Genomic DNA, 15,952 nt, shown 5'->3' on the forward strand with positions numbered 1-15,952 from the left:
AAGACAATGGGTTGCTTTTCTGGGTGCCTGATGTCCTCTGCCGGCATTCATAAGTTGTTCTGTGGAATTTACTCGGCGTTTAAATGTTCTTTTGATGACTTTGTGGGGGAGAAAGTGGTCTCCCCGTCCTATTCCTCTGCCATCTTAGCTCCTCCCTCTTGAGCATTTAAAATAAACACACGTCACATATGAACCTAGGTCTCAGTGGGGCTCCAGGACTCTCTGCCCCCAACATCTAGCAGGCTGGTCACTGTGTCTCTTGCCCTGACCCACAAGGGGCCTCTCAACTCAGCCCAACTAAGGAATCTGCCCTCGCAGTGGATTTCAAACTTTCTTTTCAGCAGTAGAACTCTTTTTCTTCGAGTGAAACCTGACCACCAGCAAGGCCAGCTGTGAAAAAGTAAAGAGGATTGGTGTGTGGAGAGCAAGGGGAGTGCACTGAGAGAGGAGGGGACCCTGATTTGGTTCCTGCTTCTGTTCCTGGAGGAATCTTCTGAACAAAGTCAGAAACCAGCAGAGGATGCACAGAGGTCATTGCTGGAGTTGAAAAGGATACTAATCTCAGTAAAGGCGGAGAGCTGAGATTCTGAGGAACCTGGAGGAGCTGCAAAATTGGGAGGCCCTCTGGGAGCAGCTACACCCTGCTGTATAGCCTCAGAGAAAAAAATGGCATGAAACCAATTCCGATGATCCCAGATAGCACTGTCTGCTGTTGCAGTGAGATGGCTGAGGGTCAAGAAGTGGAGATATTTAAATTTCCTGCTTCCTTCCTACTTTCTACGGCATCTGACATCATAACAGTAAAGATAAGAAACAGAAAAAAATGCAAATATCAAAAAAGGTAAATTGCCTTTTTTTCCCATAATTTTTATAATTTATAGAATAATATTTATAATAAATTAGATGAAAAGGAATTATTTATATTTACTGTTTTATAGTTCAGTTCAGTTTAGTTCAGTCACTCAGTCGTGTCCAACTCTTTGCAACCCCATGAATTGCAGCACGCCAGGCCTCCCTGTCCATCACCAACTCCCGGAGTTCACTCAGACTCACGTCCATCGAGTCGGTGATGCCATCCAGCCATCTCATCCTCTGTCATCCCCTTCTCCTCCTGCCCCCAATCCCTCCCAGCATCACAGTCTTTTCCAATGAGTCAACGCTTCACATGAGGTGGTCAAAGTACTGGAGTTTCAGCTTTAGCATCATTCCTTCCAAAGAACACCCAGGACTGATCTCCTTTAGAATGGACTGGTTGGATCTCCTTGCAGTCCAAGGGACTCTCAAGAGTCTTCTCCAACACCACAGTTCAAAAGCATCAATTCTTTGATGCTCAGCTTTCTTCATAGTCCAACTCACATCCATACAAGACCACTGGAAAAACCATAGCCTTGACTAGACAGACCTTTGTTGGCAAAGTAATGTCTCTGCTTTTCAATATGCTATCCAGTTTGCTCATAACTTTTCTTCCAAGGAGTAAGCGTCTTTTAATTTCATGGCTGCAGTCACCATCTGCAGTGATTTTGGAGCCCCCAAAAATAAAGTCTGACACTGTTTCCACTGTTTCCCCATCTATTTCCCATGAAGTGATGGGACCAGATGCCATGATCTTCGTTTTCTGAATGTTGAGCTTTAGGCCAAATTTTCACTCTCCTCTTTCACTTTCATCAACAGGCTTTTGAGTTCCTCTTCACTTTTCTGCCATAAGGGTGGTGTCATCTGCATATCTGAGGTTATTGATATTTCTCCTGGCAATCTTGATTCCAGCTTGTGCTTCTTCCAGCCCAGCATTTCTCATGATGTACTCTGCATATAAGTTAAACAAGCAGGGTGACAATATACAGCCTTGACATACTCCTTTTCCTATCTGGAACCAGTCTGTTGTTCCATGTCCAGTTCTAACTGTTGCTTCCTGACCTGCATACAGATTTCTGAAGAGGCAGGTCAGGTGGTCTGGTATTCCCATCTCTTTCAGAATTTTCCAGTGTATTGTGATCCATACAGTCAAAGGCTTTGGCATAGTCAATAAAGCAGAAATAGATGTTTTTCTGGAACTCTCTTGCTTTTTCAATGATCCAGTGGATGTTGGCAATTTGATCTCTGGTTCCTCTGCCTTTTCTAAAACCAGCTTGAACATCTGGAAGTTCACAGTTCACATATTGCTGAAGCCTGGTTTTGAGAATTTTGAGCATTACTTTACTAGCATGTGAAATGAGTGCAATTGTGTGGTAGTTTGAGCATTCTTTGGCATTGCCTTTCTTTGGGATTGGAATGAAAACTGACCTTTTCCAGTCCTGTGGCCACTGCTGAGTTTTCCAAATTTGCTGGCATATTGAGTGCAGCACTTTCACAGCATCATCTTTCAGGATTTGAAATAGCTCAACTGGAATTCCATCACCTCCACTAGCTTTGTTCATAGTGATGCTTTCTAAGGCCCACCTGACTTCACATTCCAGGATGTCTGGCTCTAGGTGAATGATCACACCATCGTGATTATCTGGGTCATGAAGATCTTTTTTGTACAGTTCTTCTGTGTATTCCTGCCACCTCTTCTTAATATCTTCTGCTTCTGTTAGGTCCATACCATTTCTGTCCTTTATAGAGCCCATCTTTGCATGAAATGTTCCCTTGGTATCTCTAATTTTCTTGAAGAGATCTGTAGTCTTTCACATTCTCTTGTTTTCCTCTATTTCTTTGCATTGATCGCTGAGGAAGGCTTTCTTATCTCTTCTTGCTATTCTTTGGAACTCTGCATTCAGATGCTTATATCTTTCCTTTTCTCCTTTGCTTTTCACTTCTCTTCTTTTCACAACTATTTGTAATAGTTACAAAATTCAATTTGCATGGTTTTAGAGGGTCCATTTAGCTTCTAAAAGATACTCTCCAAAAGTCTATTTTTAAGAATGTAACTTTCACCTACTTTCACATAATCTGTTAAGATTAGTACTATTGAACAAATAAATGAGTTGATATTGCCAAAAAAATAACATTTTTTATAACTTCCTTAGGAAGTAATATCTTAAAGGATAACATGGCATTATGTTTTCCTAGAGATTTAATGAATAAAGCAACTTACATTTTACTATCTCTGCTCATCAAAGAGAATTAAATTGTTTATATTCAAATCTTGAGATATGCATATAATTTGCATTTTAATTTTGAGTTGAGGATCAGAACCCCAATAAATAAATAAATCGAAAGAAATAAAGTATTCAAAATTTCCCAGTGATTTAGGGGTAAATTTAGTCAGACAATTCAAATAAAGTTGAAATAAATTGACTGTTTTTTGGCTTTCTGCTTGACTGTGGTTTCAAACAAATGAGTAACTTCAACTTTCTCTGGTTTCTTAGATACAGCTATAGTAAAAGTATAATACAAATCTAAATTTTCACTGTTTTTAATTTGACTACTTTTAACTGATCAGTCTAACTAGGTATAGCTTTACTCCTACTAGTTTATGCAGTTTTAAGTATATTTTTCAGAAAATCAAAATTTGTGACTGGTCTCATCATTTTAGGCCTAAATGATTACTCTTTAAAATGATTTGCCAATAACTGAAGATCTGACTTGGTCTGAAATCTAGGACTTAGCACTCAAGATAATATAATGATTCTATTATAAACCACACATATACTATATAAGCTAGTCAAGTGTAAAATTCACATTTACACAATTAAAATCAAAAAGCCAAGTAAGCACCCATGGGTCATTGACTTACCAAGCAGGTCATTTTGTGGTAACCATTCTATGAGCCTGGTGTTGTTTCCCAGATTCTTTGGTTTGGTTCCAGAAAATCTGAAATGTACACCAGACAATGAATGTTTCAAAGAATCAAAGTTGAACTCTTGGTATGAACTGTCTGGTTAAACTTTCAGGTTTAAAATAAACGTTACATGATCTTTTGTTGATAAGAGAGAAGCCATGCTTCAATAACAACAAAAATTTTAGTTACTTTTTCACATTTTCACTGATTGAGGGACAAATATGAAACATTCTGGATTATATTGAGATCCATGTTCCTTCAGCGATTCTCACAGAGCTGAGGAAAATAGCAACCACATGAACCTCTGCTAGAAAGTCAACTTTCTACCAGCATCCAGAAGGTGAGAGAGGAAGGCAGGGAGGGCCACCAGTGGGCGGTCCCCACTTCCCATCTGGACACCCAGAACCCGAGGAAAGGCTCGAGAACTAGGAGAATGCAAGAAGTACTCCTCTCAGACTGAGCCCCAGGGATGGTACTGTAGGGTAAAGATGCAGGCTGTTTCCTGCCTGGGTCTTTGAAACACAAACCATAAAGTGCTCATCAATTGAGAGAAAGGCAAGAGCCTGAAATAGGCTGATACAAACCAGCCCAGATAATTAACAGAAGGGGCACTATCTGGGTTAAGCCTAACATAGGAAACCCAACATCCACTTCATAGCTTAGCCGGGAGAAAAGGAAAAGTGTTAGCCCCTCAGTCGTATCAACTCTTTCTAACCCCATCGATTGCAGCCTCTGTCCATGGGATTCTCCAAGCAAGAATAGGGGAGTAGGTTGCCATGTCCTTCTCCAGGGGATCTTCCTGACCCAGGGATTGAACCCGGGTCTCCCATATTGCAGGCAGATTCTTTCCCATCCAAGCTGCACCAGAAGTGGGAACTAATTCTCCCACAGTCTGTACAAGGGAGAAAACCATATTCCTTACAGCATACTTGTAAAGGTTTGACACCATGGGGCTGACCTTGTTCACTTCTGTATCCCTAACGCTCAATGGTAGGGGCAGGTACTAAATAAATACGTACTAAGTAAGTGCTCAGGGCCAAGTTTAGACACTGGGTTAGAAATTCCAGAGACCAGACTGCCCCAGTGGTTCAGTGGATTAAGAATCCACTTGCCAGTGTTGGGGACATGGGTTCAATCCCTGGTCCAGGAAGACTCTACATGCTACGGCACAACAAAGCCCATTCGACACAACTGCTGAGCCTTTGGCTGTTGAGCCTGGGAACCACATGTACTGAGCCCAAGTGCCACAACTACTGAAGCCCGTGTGCCCTAGAGCCCATGGGCACTCCCCAAAAACAGAAGCCCCCACAATGAGAAGCCCGAACACCACAATGAAGAGTTGCCCCTGCTTGCTGCAACTAGAGAATGCCGGAGAGCAGCAATGAAGACCCAGCGAAACCAAAAATAAAAATAGGTAAATAATTAAAAAAAAAAAATTCCAGAGACAGACAGGTGTTGGCCGTGCCTCCCAAAAGAAGAGGGGTCTGTTTTGACCAGCACTAACTGGCAAGTCACTGTCTTTTTTAAGGCCTGGTCTCTGGGATGAAAGGAATCAAAAGCATTTATAAACAAAGTGGGAGCCCAAAGGTTCCATGAAACATTTTACCTATTTAATCATTCATCTATCAGCTTTTAATCTCATTCCAACACTAATTTGAAGCAATATATAGAAATGGCTTCTCTGGTGGCTCAGACAGTATCTGCCTGCAATGCAGGAGACCTGGGTTCAATCCCTGGGTCAGGAAGATCCTTTGAAGAAAAGAATGGCAACCCACTCCACTATTCTTGTCTGGACAATCCTATGGACAGAGGAGCCTTGTGGACTGCAGTCCACGGGGGTGCAAAGAGTTGGGCACAACTGAGCGACTAACCCACACACACAGAAATGCACGCAACTATATGTTTTTAAATGATCATAAATAACGGAAGGGTCCATGGGGTTGCAGAGAGTTGGACATGACTGAGCAACTGAACAACAAAAATGAGAGTAACATAAAAATGCACATCAATAAGGACACATCACTATGCACTGTATCTTCTTTTTATGCTATAGACTAGATGCCTCTCTCCATCACAGAGTATTGTATAAATTAATCCCTAGATTTTAACACACTAAGAAACAAAATGAAAGCATTATATAAATTATGTAAATTTTATATATTAACATTTAATATATATTAAAGGGTATTATGTACATTATTATATTTATAAATATAAATTATAATCATATAATTTAATTTATATTTAATATTATATAATAATAATGTATAAATTAATATGTTAATTTATATATTAAAGAGTATTATATAAATTAATCCCTAGATTTCAACACATTAAGAAACAAAATGAAAACTCAGGGCATCTTGCTAATGTTGCCAGGGTATCAGTGTGTTGTGGTTATTTATACCCGTGGACTAAGCAAGAGGATACAGAAAATCAGTGGTGAAGAAACAATCTATATTATTACTTTACCTCCAAATCACTTTTTGGGGCAATCTCCCCAGAGCTCCGGCCAGTTTGGTAGCAATGTCTTCTGACAGATACTTGACGCCAGCTCCAAAAGACACCAGGACAAAGCCATGCTCATTAGCACCATTTACCCACCTTTGGAGATCCTGCAATTCAAAACACGGCGGTTAATTTTATGAAGGAGTAATATAGTTTATAATCAGTGTCATCACAGCTCTGTTTTTAAAAAGCACTCAGATAATTTTCTTAAACAATCAGAACCTGAAGAGGATATAATATTTTCCTTTCAAATATTCCACCTGCTGATGCTAACTAAAATAAGGAGAACAGATAGTTAATTTGGTAAGATTAATAAACAACAACAAAATATCAGTAATTAATGGCCTAAGATCTCAGACAGAATTTTAAAAAATTGAAACTTATGTTTAAAACATGGCTAGAGATAAATCTGTATGAGGATATACCTGAAAGATTAGACATATGACAAAAATAAAAACTACTACCGCAACAGCCACCCAGGGAGAAGCTCCAATACTCTGGCCACCTGATGCAAAGAGCTGACTCATTGGAAAAGCTGGGTAAGATTGAAGGCAGGAGGAGAAGGGGATGACAGAGGATGAGATGGGTGGATGGCAACACCGACTCGATGGACATGAGTTTGAGCAAGCTCCAGGAGTTGGTGACAGATAGGGAAACCTGGTGTGGTGCAGTCCATGGGGTTGCAAAGAGTCGGACACAACTGAGCAACTGAACTGAACTGATGTGAACTGAGGCTGATTTTATCTTGGTCTAAGCATTTCTGAAAAGCGTACTGTATTATATGACTGAGAAAGAGAAGGAATTAGCTGATAGGGGCACAGAACCATAGGCCTAACAAGTTTTACTGTTTCTCTAATTATTTCTTCAACTTCCACTCACACAGAACAGAAATCATATGTACTGTATAGAGAGGCATCCCAGGGTTCTGAAAATCTCCGAGCAGAAGCTTTCCCTCATTGTGTGGAAAAACATTAAATTCTCAAACATGTCCATCTACAGCTAATAGATACAGGGCCATAGCAAATCTGATACTAACTAAAGAAACTGTCAAACTGCAGGAATTACTCATTTCATAGGAAGACACATTAACACCCTTCCGCCAGTATCACTGACTTGTGCTAAAGATGAAAGCAGTTTGTTTTAAGGAACATGAACCTGGCAGCATTTTATTCTGTAAGCACCAGCTTGTTTTCGGGGTAACTCATCCCTCTGACTAAGTCTTTCATCAAAGGCACTGAGCTTCAGTTTCCCATATGAAAATTCATAAAGGCACAGTGCTTTGAAGAACACATAATTCTACTGTAAGGAAAACAAGTATACTGTCCACTGGCAATACCTATGCCCTATTACAGTCATGGAAACAGGGGACAGTCCCACGTTGTCGTCACAACAGGCAGAGTGAGCTGTCTCAGTTACAGCTTGCAGACCTGGGAGGTCTCTGGTTCAGGATGAAGAAGTTATTGAGACGACTGTGTCGTCTGTGCTTTTTCATGGCACACCACTTTCTGGCATAATTGAGTTGCAGCCGAGAGGTAAGAAGTACAGCATGGAGTACCATCACAATGGCATCACCATGCAGCTCAATACGAAGTATTTATATGGAATGTTAGGCCTCTTTATGTCTTGATTTTCTCTGCTGTCTTTCCCACCTCTCACTTAATGAGATCTGTGTTAACTGGCTCTATTACACTTTTTCTTAGCAGGGAAGAGAGGACTACATTTTATGCCCCAAATGAATTAGTAAATAGTGTCATTATATGACCAAGAATGAAGATGGAAAGGAAGTACATCCTTCCAGCTACTGAGTGAGTAAAATAGGCTATCATTATTTGGGAGGGAAGAAAATCTTATCAAAATACCTCATTTTCCAGGCAACTCTACTCATTAATGAATATATGAAAGAAACAGAAGATATCAACTGTAGATTAATGCTTTTAACGTACATGCTACCACATTTATCAAGAAGATCACATGTGCTAAAAAGTTAACAGTGAAATTTGAAGATTCAAAGTAAGAAACACAACAAACTGATTCAGAATTTTCATTTTATATACAGTCTTAAGCTAGGTGTACTTAGAACAGATATAAACATAGCACAGTAGAATGATCTGAATACATATGGTGGTTTCTCCCTATGGTTTGTCTTCAAATAATTTATCACCAACTATCCAATTCTCTAAAGCCAAAAATTTCAGGGCCAATGCTATTTACAAAATGTTTACATTCAAAAATACTAAAACTTATAGGAAAAAATAATGCAAAAAAATAGAGGAAAACAATAGAATGGGGAAGACTAGAGATCTCTTCAAGAAAATTAGAGATACCCAGGGAACATTTCATGCAAAGATGGGCTCAATAAAGGACAGAAATGGTATGGACCCAACAGAAACAGGAAGTATTAAGAGATGGCAAGAATACACAGAAGAACTAAACAAAAAAGATCTTCATGACCCAGATATCACACAATGGTGTGATAACTATGAACACAGATAGTGGAAGTGATGGAACTCCAGTTGAGCTATTTCATATCCTAAAAGATGATGCTATGAAAGTGTTGCACTCAATATTCCAGCAAATTTGGAAAACTCAGCAGTGGCCACAGACTGGAAAAGGTCAGTTTTCATTCCAATCCCAAATAAAGGCAATGCCAAAGAATGATCAGGGGAAGTGAAGTGTTAGTCACTCAGTCGTGTCCAACTCTTTGTGACCCCATGTACTGTACCCACCAGGCTCCTCTGTCCATGGAATTCACTCATCTCACACACTAGCAAAGTAATGTTCAAAATTCTCCAAGCCAGGCTTCAACAGTACGTGAACTGTGAACTTCCAGATATTCACACTGGATTTAGAAAAACCAGAGGAACCAGAGATCAAATTGTCAATATCTGTGAGATCATAGAAAAAGCAAGAGAGTTACGGAAAAACATCTACTTATTGACTACACCAAAGCCTTTGACTGTAGATCAAACAACAAATTGGTGGATCACAACAGTTTGTGTGGATCACAACAAACTATGGAAAATTCTTAAACAGGTGGGACTACCAGAACACCGTACCTGTCTCCTGAGAAACCTGTATGCAGGTAAAGAAGCAACAGTTAGAACTAGAAAGGAGTACGTCAAGGCTGTATATTGCCACCCTATTTATTTAACTTATATGCAAAGTACATCATGTGAAATGCCACACTGGATGAAGCACAAGCTGGAATCAAGATTTCCAGGAGAAATATCAAGAACTTCTGATACACAGATGACACCACCCTTATGGCAGAAAGCAAAGAGGAATTAAAGAACCTCTTGATGAAAGTGGAAGAGGAGAGTGAAAAAGTTGGCTTAAAACTCAACATTCAGAAAACTAAGATCATGGCATCCAGTCTCATCACTTCATGGCAAATAGATGGCGAAACAATGGAAACAGTGACAGACTTTATTTTTTGGGGCTCCAAAATCACTGCAGATGGTGACTGCAGCCATGAAATTAAAAAACACTTGCTCCTTTAAAGAAAAGCTATGACCAACCTAAACAGCATATTAAAAAGAAGAGACATTAATTTGCCAACAAAGGTCCGTCTAGTCCATCTAGGTTTTTCCAGCAGTCATGTATGGATGTGAGTGTTGGACTATAAAGAAAGCTGAGTGTGGAAGAATTGATGCTTTTGAACTGTGGTGTTAGAGAAGACTCTTGAGAGTTCCTTGGACTGCAAGGAGATCCAACCTGTCAATCCTAAAGGAAATGAGTCCTGAATATTCATTGGAAGGACTGATGCTGAAGCTGAAACTCCAATACTTTGGCCACCTGATGCGAAGAACTGACTCATTGGAAAAGACCCTGATGCTGGGAAAGATTGAAGGCAGGAAGAGAAGGGGACGACAGAGGATGGGATGGTTGGATGACATTACCGACTCAATGGACATGAGTTTGAACAATCTCCAGGAGTTCGTGATGGACAGGGAAGCCAGGCATGCTGCAGTCCATGGGGTTGCAAAAAGTTGGACACAACTGAGCAACTAAACTGATGGGAATAACATTATTTAATTTTTGTCTCGCAAGAACTTAGAATATCTTTAAGTTTCAGCTGACTCTATGGATACATAAAGAATTACAGATACTTCTTCAGTTGTTCTCTGCTTTGCTTGATACACAATGAAATCATAAACCTATTTTTCCAGCTTTTCCTATCATAGTCATTAGCCATAAACAGAATATATTCAAATATATTGTCTTTATTGGTATGTAACAGACTAGAAAAACTTTTATTCATTCTGGTTCACTCCCTCCAGGGGAAATACTCAGCATTTTTAGAAGGTAATACCACATTTGGCTTGCAATTTCCAGGTGGCATTAGTGGTACAGAATACTCTCGTCAAAACAGGAAACATAAGAGACACAGGTTCAATCCCTGGGTCAGGAGGATCCCCTGGAGGAGGGTGTGGCAACCCACTCCAGTATTCTTACTTGGAGAATCCTGACAGAGGAGCCTGGCCGACTACAGTCCATGAGATTGCAAAGAGTCAGACCCAACTGAAGCGATTTAGCACGTATATGCGCTGTACTTGGCTTAATGTGGGGACTGAGGCCCAAGGTGAATTCCCAACTCTCTGTCCTGATCTGGAGGCGTAAGAGGATAGTGAGAGACTGGGGTAGAGAGAGGGAGGGGCAGGGGCCACCTGGCCACGAGGGGACGGAATCCCTCCCCAAGATCTCCAATCTGCTGCGTACATCAGAAAAGGTTTGGTGTGCCTGATGTCCTACAAGTACACAGAAGCGGCTGGGTTTGGGGTTTGACTGGTTCAGCGACCCTCAGGTAACATGAGTAGATGCAGGAGCTAGACGCCGAGGGGGTCTAGAATTTGCTTAACTCATGATGAAGACTCTGGAACTGAAACTTCACTGAAAGGTGTGCTTAGGTTGCCAAAGAGCTAGGAGGCCAGGCAGCATCTCAATTCTATGTACATGTACTGTATCTTCTAGAATTTAAGACCCCATTGGTTATAAAGTGTAAATTGTTTTAATAACAGTTCTTCACAAAGCCCTCTCCACCCTTCATAATAAATGTAATTAATGTAAAACAAATTCTCCCAATTCCAGAAACTTACCATTATTAAAATTATAGATACTTTAGAATCCCCCTGCTCTGTGGCAAACACTAACTTAAAAAATTGGATTGAAAAAAAAAAAAAAAAAAACCCTCAAGATAGCAATAAAGATAATACACATTTAAGAGTTAGAGTGAACTTATTAATAAAATATAGAAGATCCACAGAAAGAAAACAAGAAAACTTTACTGAAGGACAAAAAAGAAAATCTATTCAAATAGATGTAACATGGGATGGGAAGGAAACATCAATGTTATTAAGATGCTGATTTTTTATAAAATTTAGTTCAATGCATCCTCAGCCTACATTCCAAAAGGATTGTTATAGAACTTAAAAATCTGAGCCTACAATTTATCTAGAAAAGAAAATGTATAAGAAAGGCGAAAAAACTTTTGAAAAAACAAGAGTTTATGCTTCAAGATATTAAAATGCACTGTAGAATCTAGGAGCATCACAATGCACGTCTTCAGTATTAGGAGCAGAGAGAGCCATGAGGTGGCAGACAAGATGGACTGCCTTGCAGATAGGAAGTCAGCATCTTCATCAGCACAGAAATGAGGCCTCCAGCCACGGGTTCAGAAAAAAGAGTGAGCTAGATCCTTCCGCTAGCACAAATCAGAGAAGGATTAAACAGCTAAACTAAATTAAAACAGATGAAGTACTTGGAAAAACCCCAAAGATCATTTTATTGCATTTGGGTGGGGAAGACCTTCCTGAGCCAGTCACATACCCCAGAAGTCATAAAGAAAAGACCGACAGATACGACCACAGAACAATAAACATCTAGAGAATGGAAGACGTTTTATCAATAAAAAGCAATGGAACCATAAGTTGATGCAGAGTATTTGTAACACACAAAATAAAGAATTAATACATAGAACAAAATAATGAGGAAATGGGTAACCCACAAGAACCCACTGTGCGGTACAGGGAACTCTGCCAGTGTTATTCGGCAGCCTGGGTAGGAGGGAGTCTGGGGGCAAATGGACACGTGTATACGTACGGCTGAGCCCCTCCGCTGTACACCTGAAGCTATCACAACTTTGTTAACTGGCTATACTTCAAAACAGAATGAAAAATTAAAAAAAATACTTACAACAAATAATGAGGAACACCCCCACGCCAAACAACTTGAGAAAACACCTATTTCACAGAAGAAAAGCCAACGGCATAACACAGAAGCTGTTTAGCCTCAGATGGATAATCAGGGAAATGCAAATTCAAATGGTTTTCATCTCTCGTTCTCCAGCAGTCTATCAGATGCTGTCAATGCAGTATCACCTGATTCACTTTAACTTCAGAACTGAATGTGGCATTTCTCTTTAAGTATTGTTGCTTTATAATTTTCTGTCAACTATTTTTTTTTCTTCTGGGGGGCCAGAAGGATAAATGCCTTTTCCTAAGTGGTCTCTGAGTTTATTCTCAAATTACTTAGCAAACATTTCACACTTTAAGATTATCTTTTAAATAGTTCTACTTCATTTTATATTGTTTCTTTAATTTTTAGCCTTTCCTCATCTGGACATTTTTTTCTTTTTTTGAGGAAAGAATGAGACTGGGATCCATTTAAACTAAATATCCAGCCTTTTCAACACTTCTAGGTATTTCATCTTATTCTCATTTATTTGAAATGTCACCCTCTCAGTCAATTTCTAAATTCTATTTTTTTTTTTTTTTTTTTGGCCATGCCTCATGGCTTGTGGGATCTTAGTTCCCTGATCAGGGATTGAACCCATGCTCTCGGCAATGAGAGTGCAAAATCTTAACCACTGGATTGCCAGAGAATTCTCTCTAAATTCTATTCTGTTCCACTGAGCTATCCATCCATTTCTGTGCCTGTGTCAAGGAGCTGTACCTATTGGTACAAAACATTTTAATATTTGCACTACTAAATTTCTCACTACTTTCCATTTACGGACTTTGCTTTTTTAACACATCAATGCATGCAAGGCAGGAGACCCCAGTTTGATTCCTGGGTCAGGAAGATCTGCTGGAGAAGGAATAGGCTACCCACTCCAGTATTCTTGGGATTCCCTTGTGGCTCAGCTGGTAAAGAATCCACCACCTACAATGCAGGAGACCTGGGTTCAATCCCTGGGTTGGAAAGATCCCCTGGAGAAGAGAAAGCCTACTCTCTCCAGTATTCTGGCCTGGAGAATTCCATGGACTGTCACATGGAGTCCATGGGGTTCTCAAAGAGTCAGACACGACTGAGCAACTTTCACCATTTATTAGCAGTACCATTTTCTTATGGATGTTATTGATATTTATGCATATATGCACAGCATAAACACATCATTTCACATATCATATGAGTTTAGAAATGCATTCAGTACTACTTAATTGAACAGCACTGTGGCTTCCCACAGAGAAGGCACTGGCAACCCACTCCAGTACTCTTGCCTGGCAAATCCCATGGACGGAGGAGCCCGGTAGGCTGCAGTCCATGGGGTTGCTAGTAGTCGGACACGACTGAGCGACTTCACTTTCATTTTTCACTTTCACGCACTGGAGAAGGAAATGGCAACCCACTCCAGTGTTCTTGCCTGGAGAATCCCAGGGACGGGGGAGCCTGGTGGGCTGCTGTCTCTGGGGTCACACATAGTTCGGCACGACTGAAGCGACTTAGCAGCAGCAGCAGCAGCGGCTTCCCAGGTGGCACTAGTGGTAAAGAATCCCCCTGCCAACGCAGGAGATGTAGGAGACTCAGGTTTAACCCTTGGGTCAGGAAGATCCCCTGGAAGAAGAAATGGCAACCCACTCCAGTATTCTTGCCTGGAGAACACATGGACGGAGGAGCCTGGTGGGCTAAGGTCCACAGAGTCACAGGAAGTTGGACGTGACTGACGCGCCTTGGCAAACGCGGGACAAGCGCTGCGTCTATGCTGTTCCACCAGATGGCAGGGCAGGAGCAGAGCACAGATGTCTGGGCTCTGCAAAGCATCACCACAGGCCCGAACCCACATCCTATCTCTACGGTTTTTCCTGCTTATTGTTCGGGGGAAGCACTCAGTGATTTCCACAATGTAAGTAAAAGCAAAATCCAGACAGTACTAGGTCAAATACTGAGCAGAAAAAAGCAACAACAGTCACAGGTCTTGCTATATTACCGTGTGGTGGTTTAGTCACTAAGTCGTGTCCAACTCTCCCGACCCCGTGGACTGTAGCCTGCCAGGCTCCTCTGTCCATGGGATGCTCTAGGCAAGAATACTGGAGTGGGTTTCCATTTCCTTCTCCAGCTATATTACCATGAATAATTACATATCTATGCAATTTAACCAATTTAGATACATACTTATATTTTCCTATAATTATACAATATATTAGCTTTTGAAAAGACAACCTTACAATAAGAATAATCATGTTATCTTCCTGTAGCATTAAATAGGGAAGGTGTCTTATGTGCAAAAGGGTAGCATAATAGGGAAATATGGATAATATATTTATCATATTCAAGTGCTATATATTTACATATTTGCTTTTTTTTTTTTTATAAAGACCATTAGTGCTACACATGATGTGTTTTCTGGTATGGCCAGATTCCTTTCCCTAGAGTAATTATACACCACGTGCCTTGATTTGGTTGTCAGAAGAATAAGGCAACGCAAAGTATATTGTCCTCCCCCTCTCCACTTCCCTCGGTGGAGCGCTGGTCAGGACGGGCAGGTACACAGCCTGGCCCTGTGAGACTGCAGATGGGTGTACAAGAGAAGTACCAGCATTACACTGAGGCAGCAAATGCTTCCAAAGTGTAAAAAGTCCAATAACTCTACATAATGTCCTGACATGGTGAATGTCGAGAAATGAAGACAGTGGATCAATGGAACACTCAAAGAAGGAGCAGAAAGCAGATCCTGAGACTTCTAAAGAAGGCAGTCATTGAGTGACTCCTTTTTTTATACCGTCAGGCCTCCTATCCAAAAAACAACGAGAAACTACCTCTTAATTGTATATATGTAAAACACACCCCAGTTTCAGAAATGTAAAAGTCGATCTTTAAAAGATAGTCACTTCAGAATCAACAGAAGACTATCGTGAAAAGGTGGATGATGCAGGCCCACCTCTATCCTGTCCTGGCTTCACTGTAGGATGCGGGATGTGGAGAGACCCCCCTCCTCCTCAGAGAAGTCTTTCACAGTTTCGAGCCTGGGGACAGATGGGGCTGCCGAGGTGAGGACCAGATCTGTCCTGACGGCAGCCTATGACCCAAACCTACTCCCTTCTCCCCACAAAATAGGGGCCTTGAGAGGGGGCCAGCGCAGTGGAGACACCAGAAACACTGCACCCTTTGTCAGCCCCATGCGTTCTGAGGCAAAGAATGCCTGGACTGTGAGAGAATCCCACACAGAGATGGTGGCGGGAGAAGAGGGGGGTGGGTGTTGGGACCGCTCTTCTTGTTTCCAACACCAGTATCAATAGCTCTCTTTTCCCATTTTAAAGAGCCTGATACAAAGAATGTTCCGATTTGGTCAGGTGGGCTGCACAGAATTGAAATATTCATTCTGCAAAATCCAGTACAGATAAGATAATACTGACCATTTCTGATATAAAATGTTTTAGAAACACCATGGGACATCAAACGTGATCT

The 15,952-nt window shown here is 40.8% G+C and overlaps 1 protein-coding gene across 1 annotated transcript in view; it reads right to left on the reverse strand.

The window, feature by feature from the left end:
• Positions 1–15,952, reverse strand: part of UGT8 (UDP glycosyltransferase 8) — a 108,525-nt gene that overhangs the window by 13,361 nt on the left and 79,212 nt on the right. Inside the window, 2 exon segments of the mRNA NM_001083635.1 lie at positions 3,716–3,792; positions 6,233–6,375. Of these exon segments, the coding sequence (NP_001077104.1) occupies positions 3,716–3,792; positions 6,233–6,375 (220 nt within the window).

Source organism: Bos taurus, chromosome 6 (genome assembly GCF_002263795.3).
Source record: "Bos taurus isolate L1 Dominette 01449 registration number 42190680 breed Hereford chromosome 6, ARS-UCD2.0, whole genome shotgun sequence".
NCBI classification, from domain to species: Eukaryota; Metazoa; Chordata; class Mammalia; order Artiodactyla; family Bovidae; genus Bos; species Bos taurus.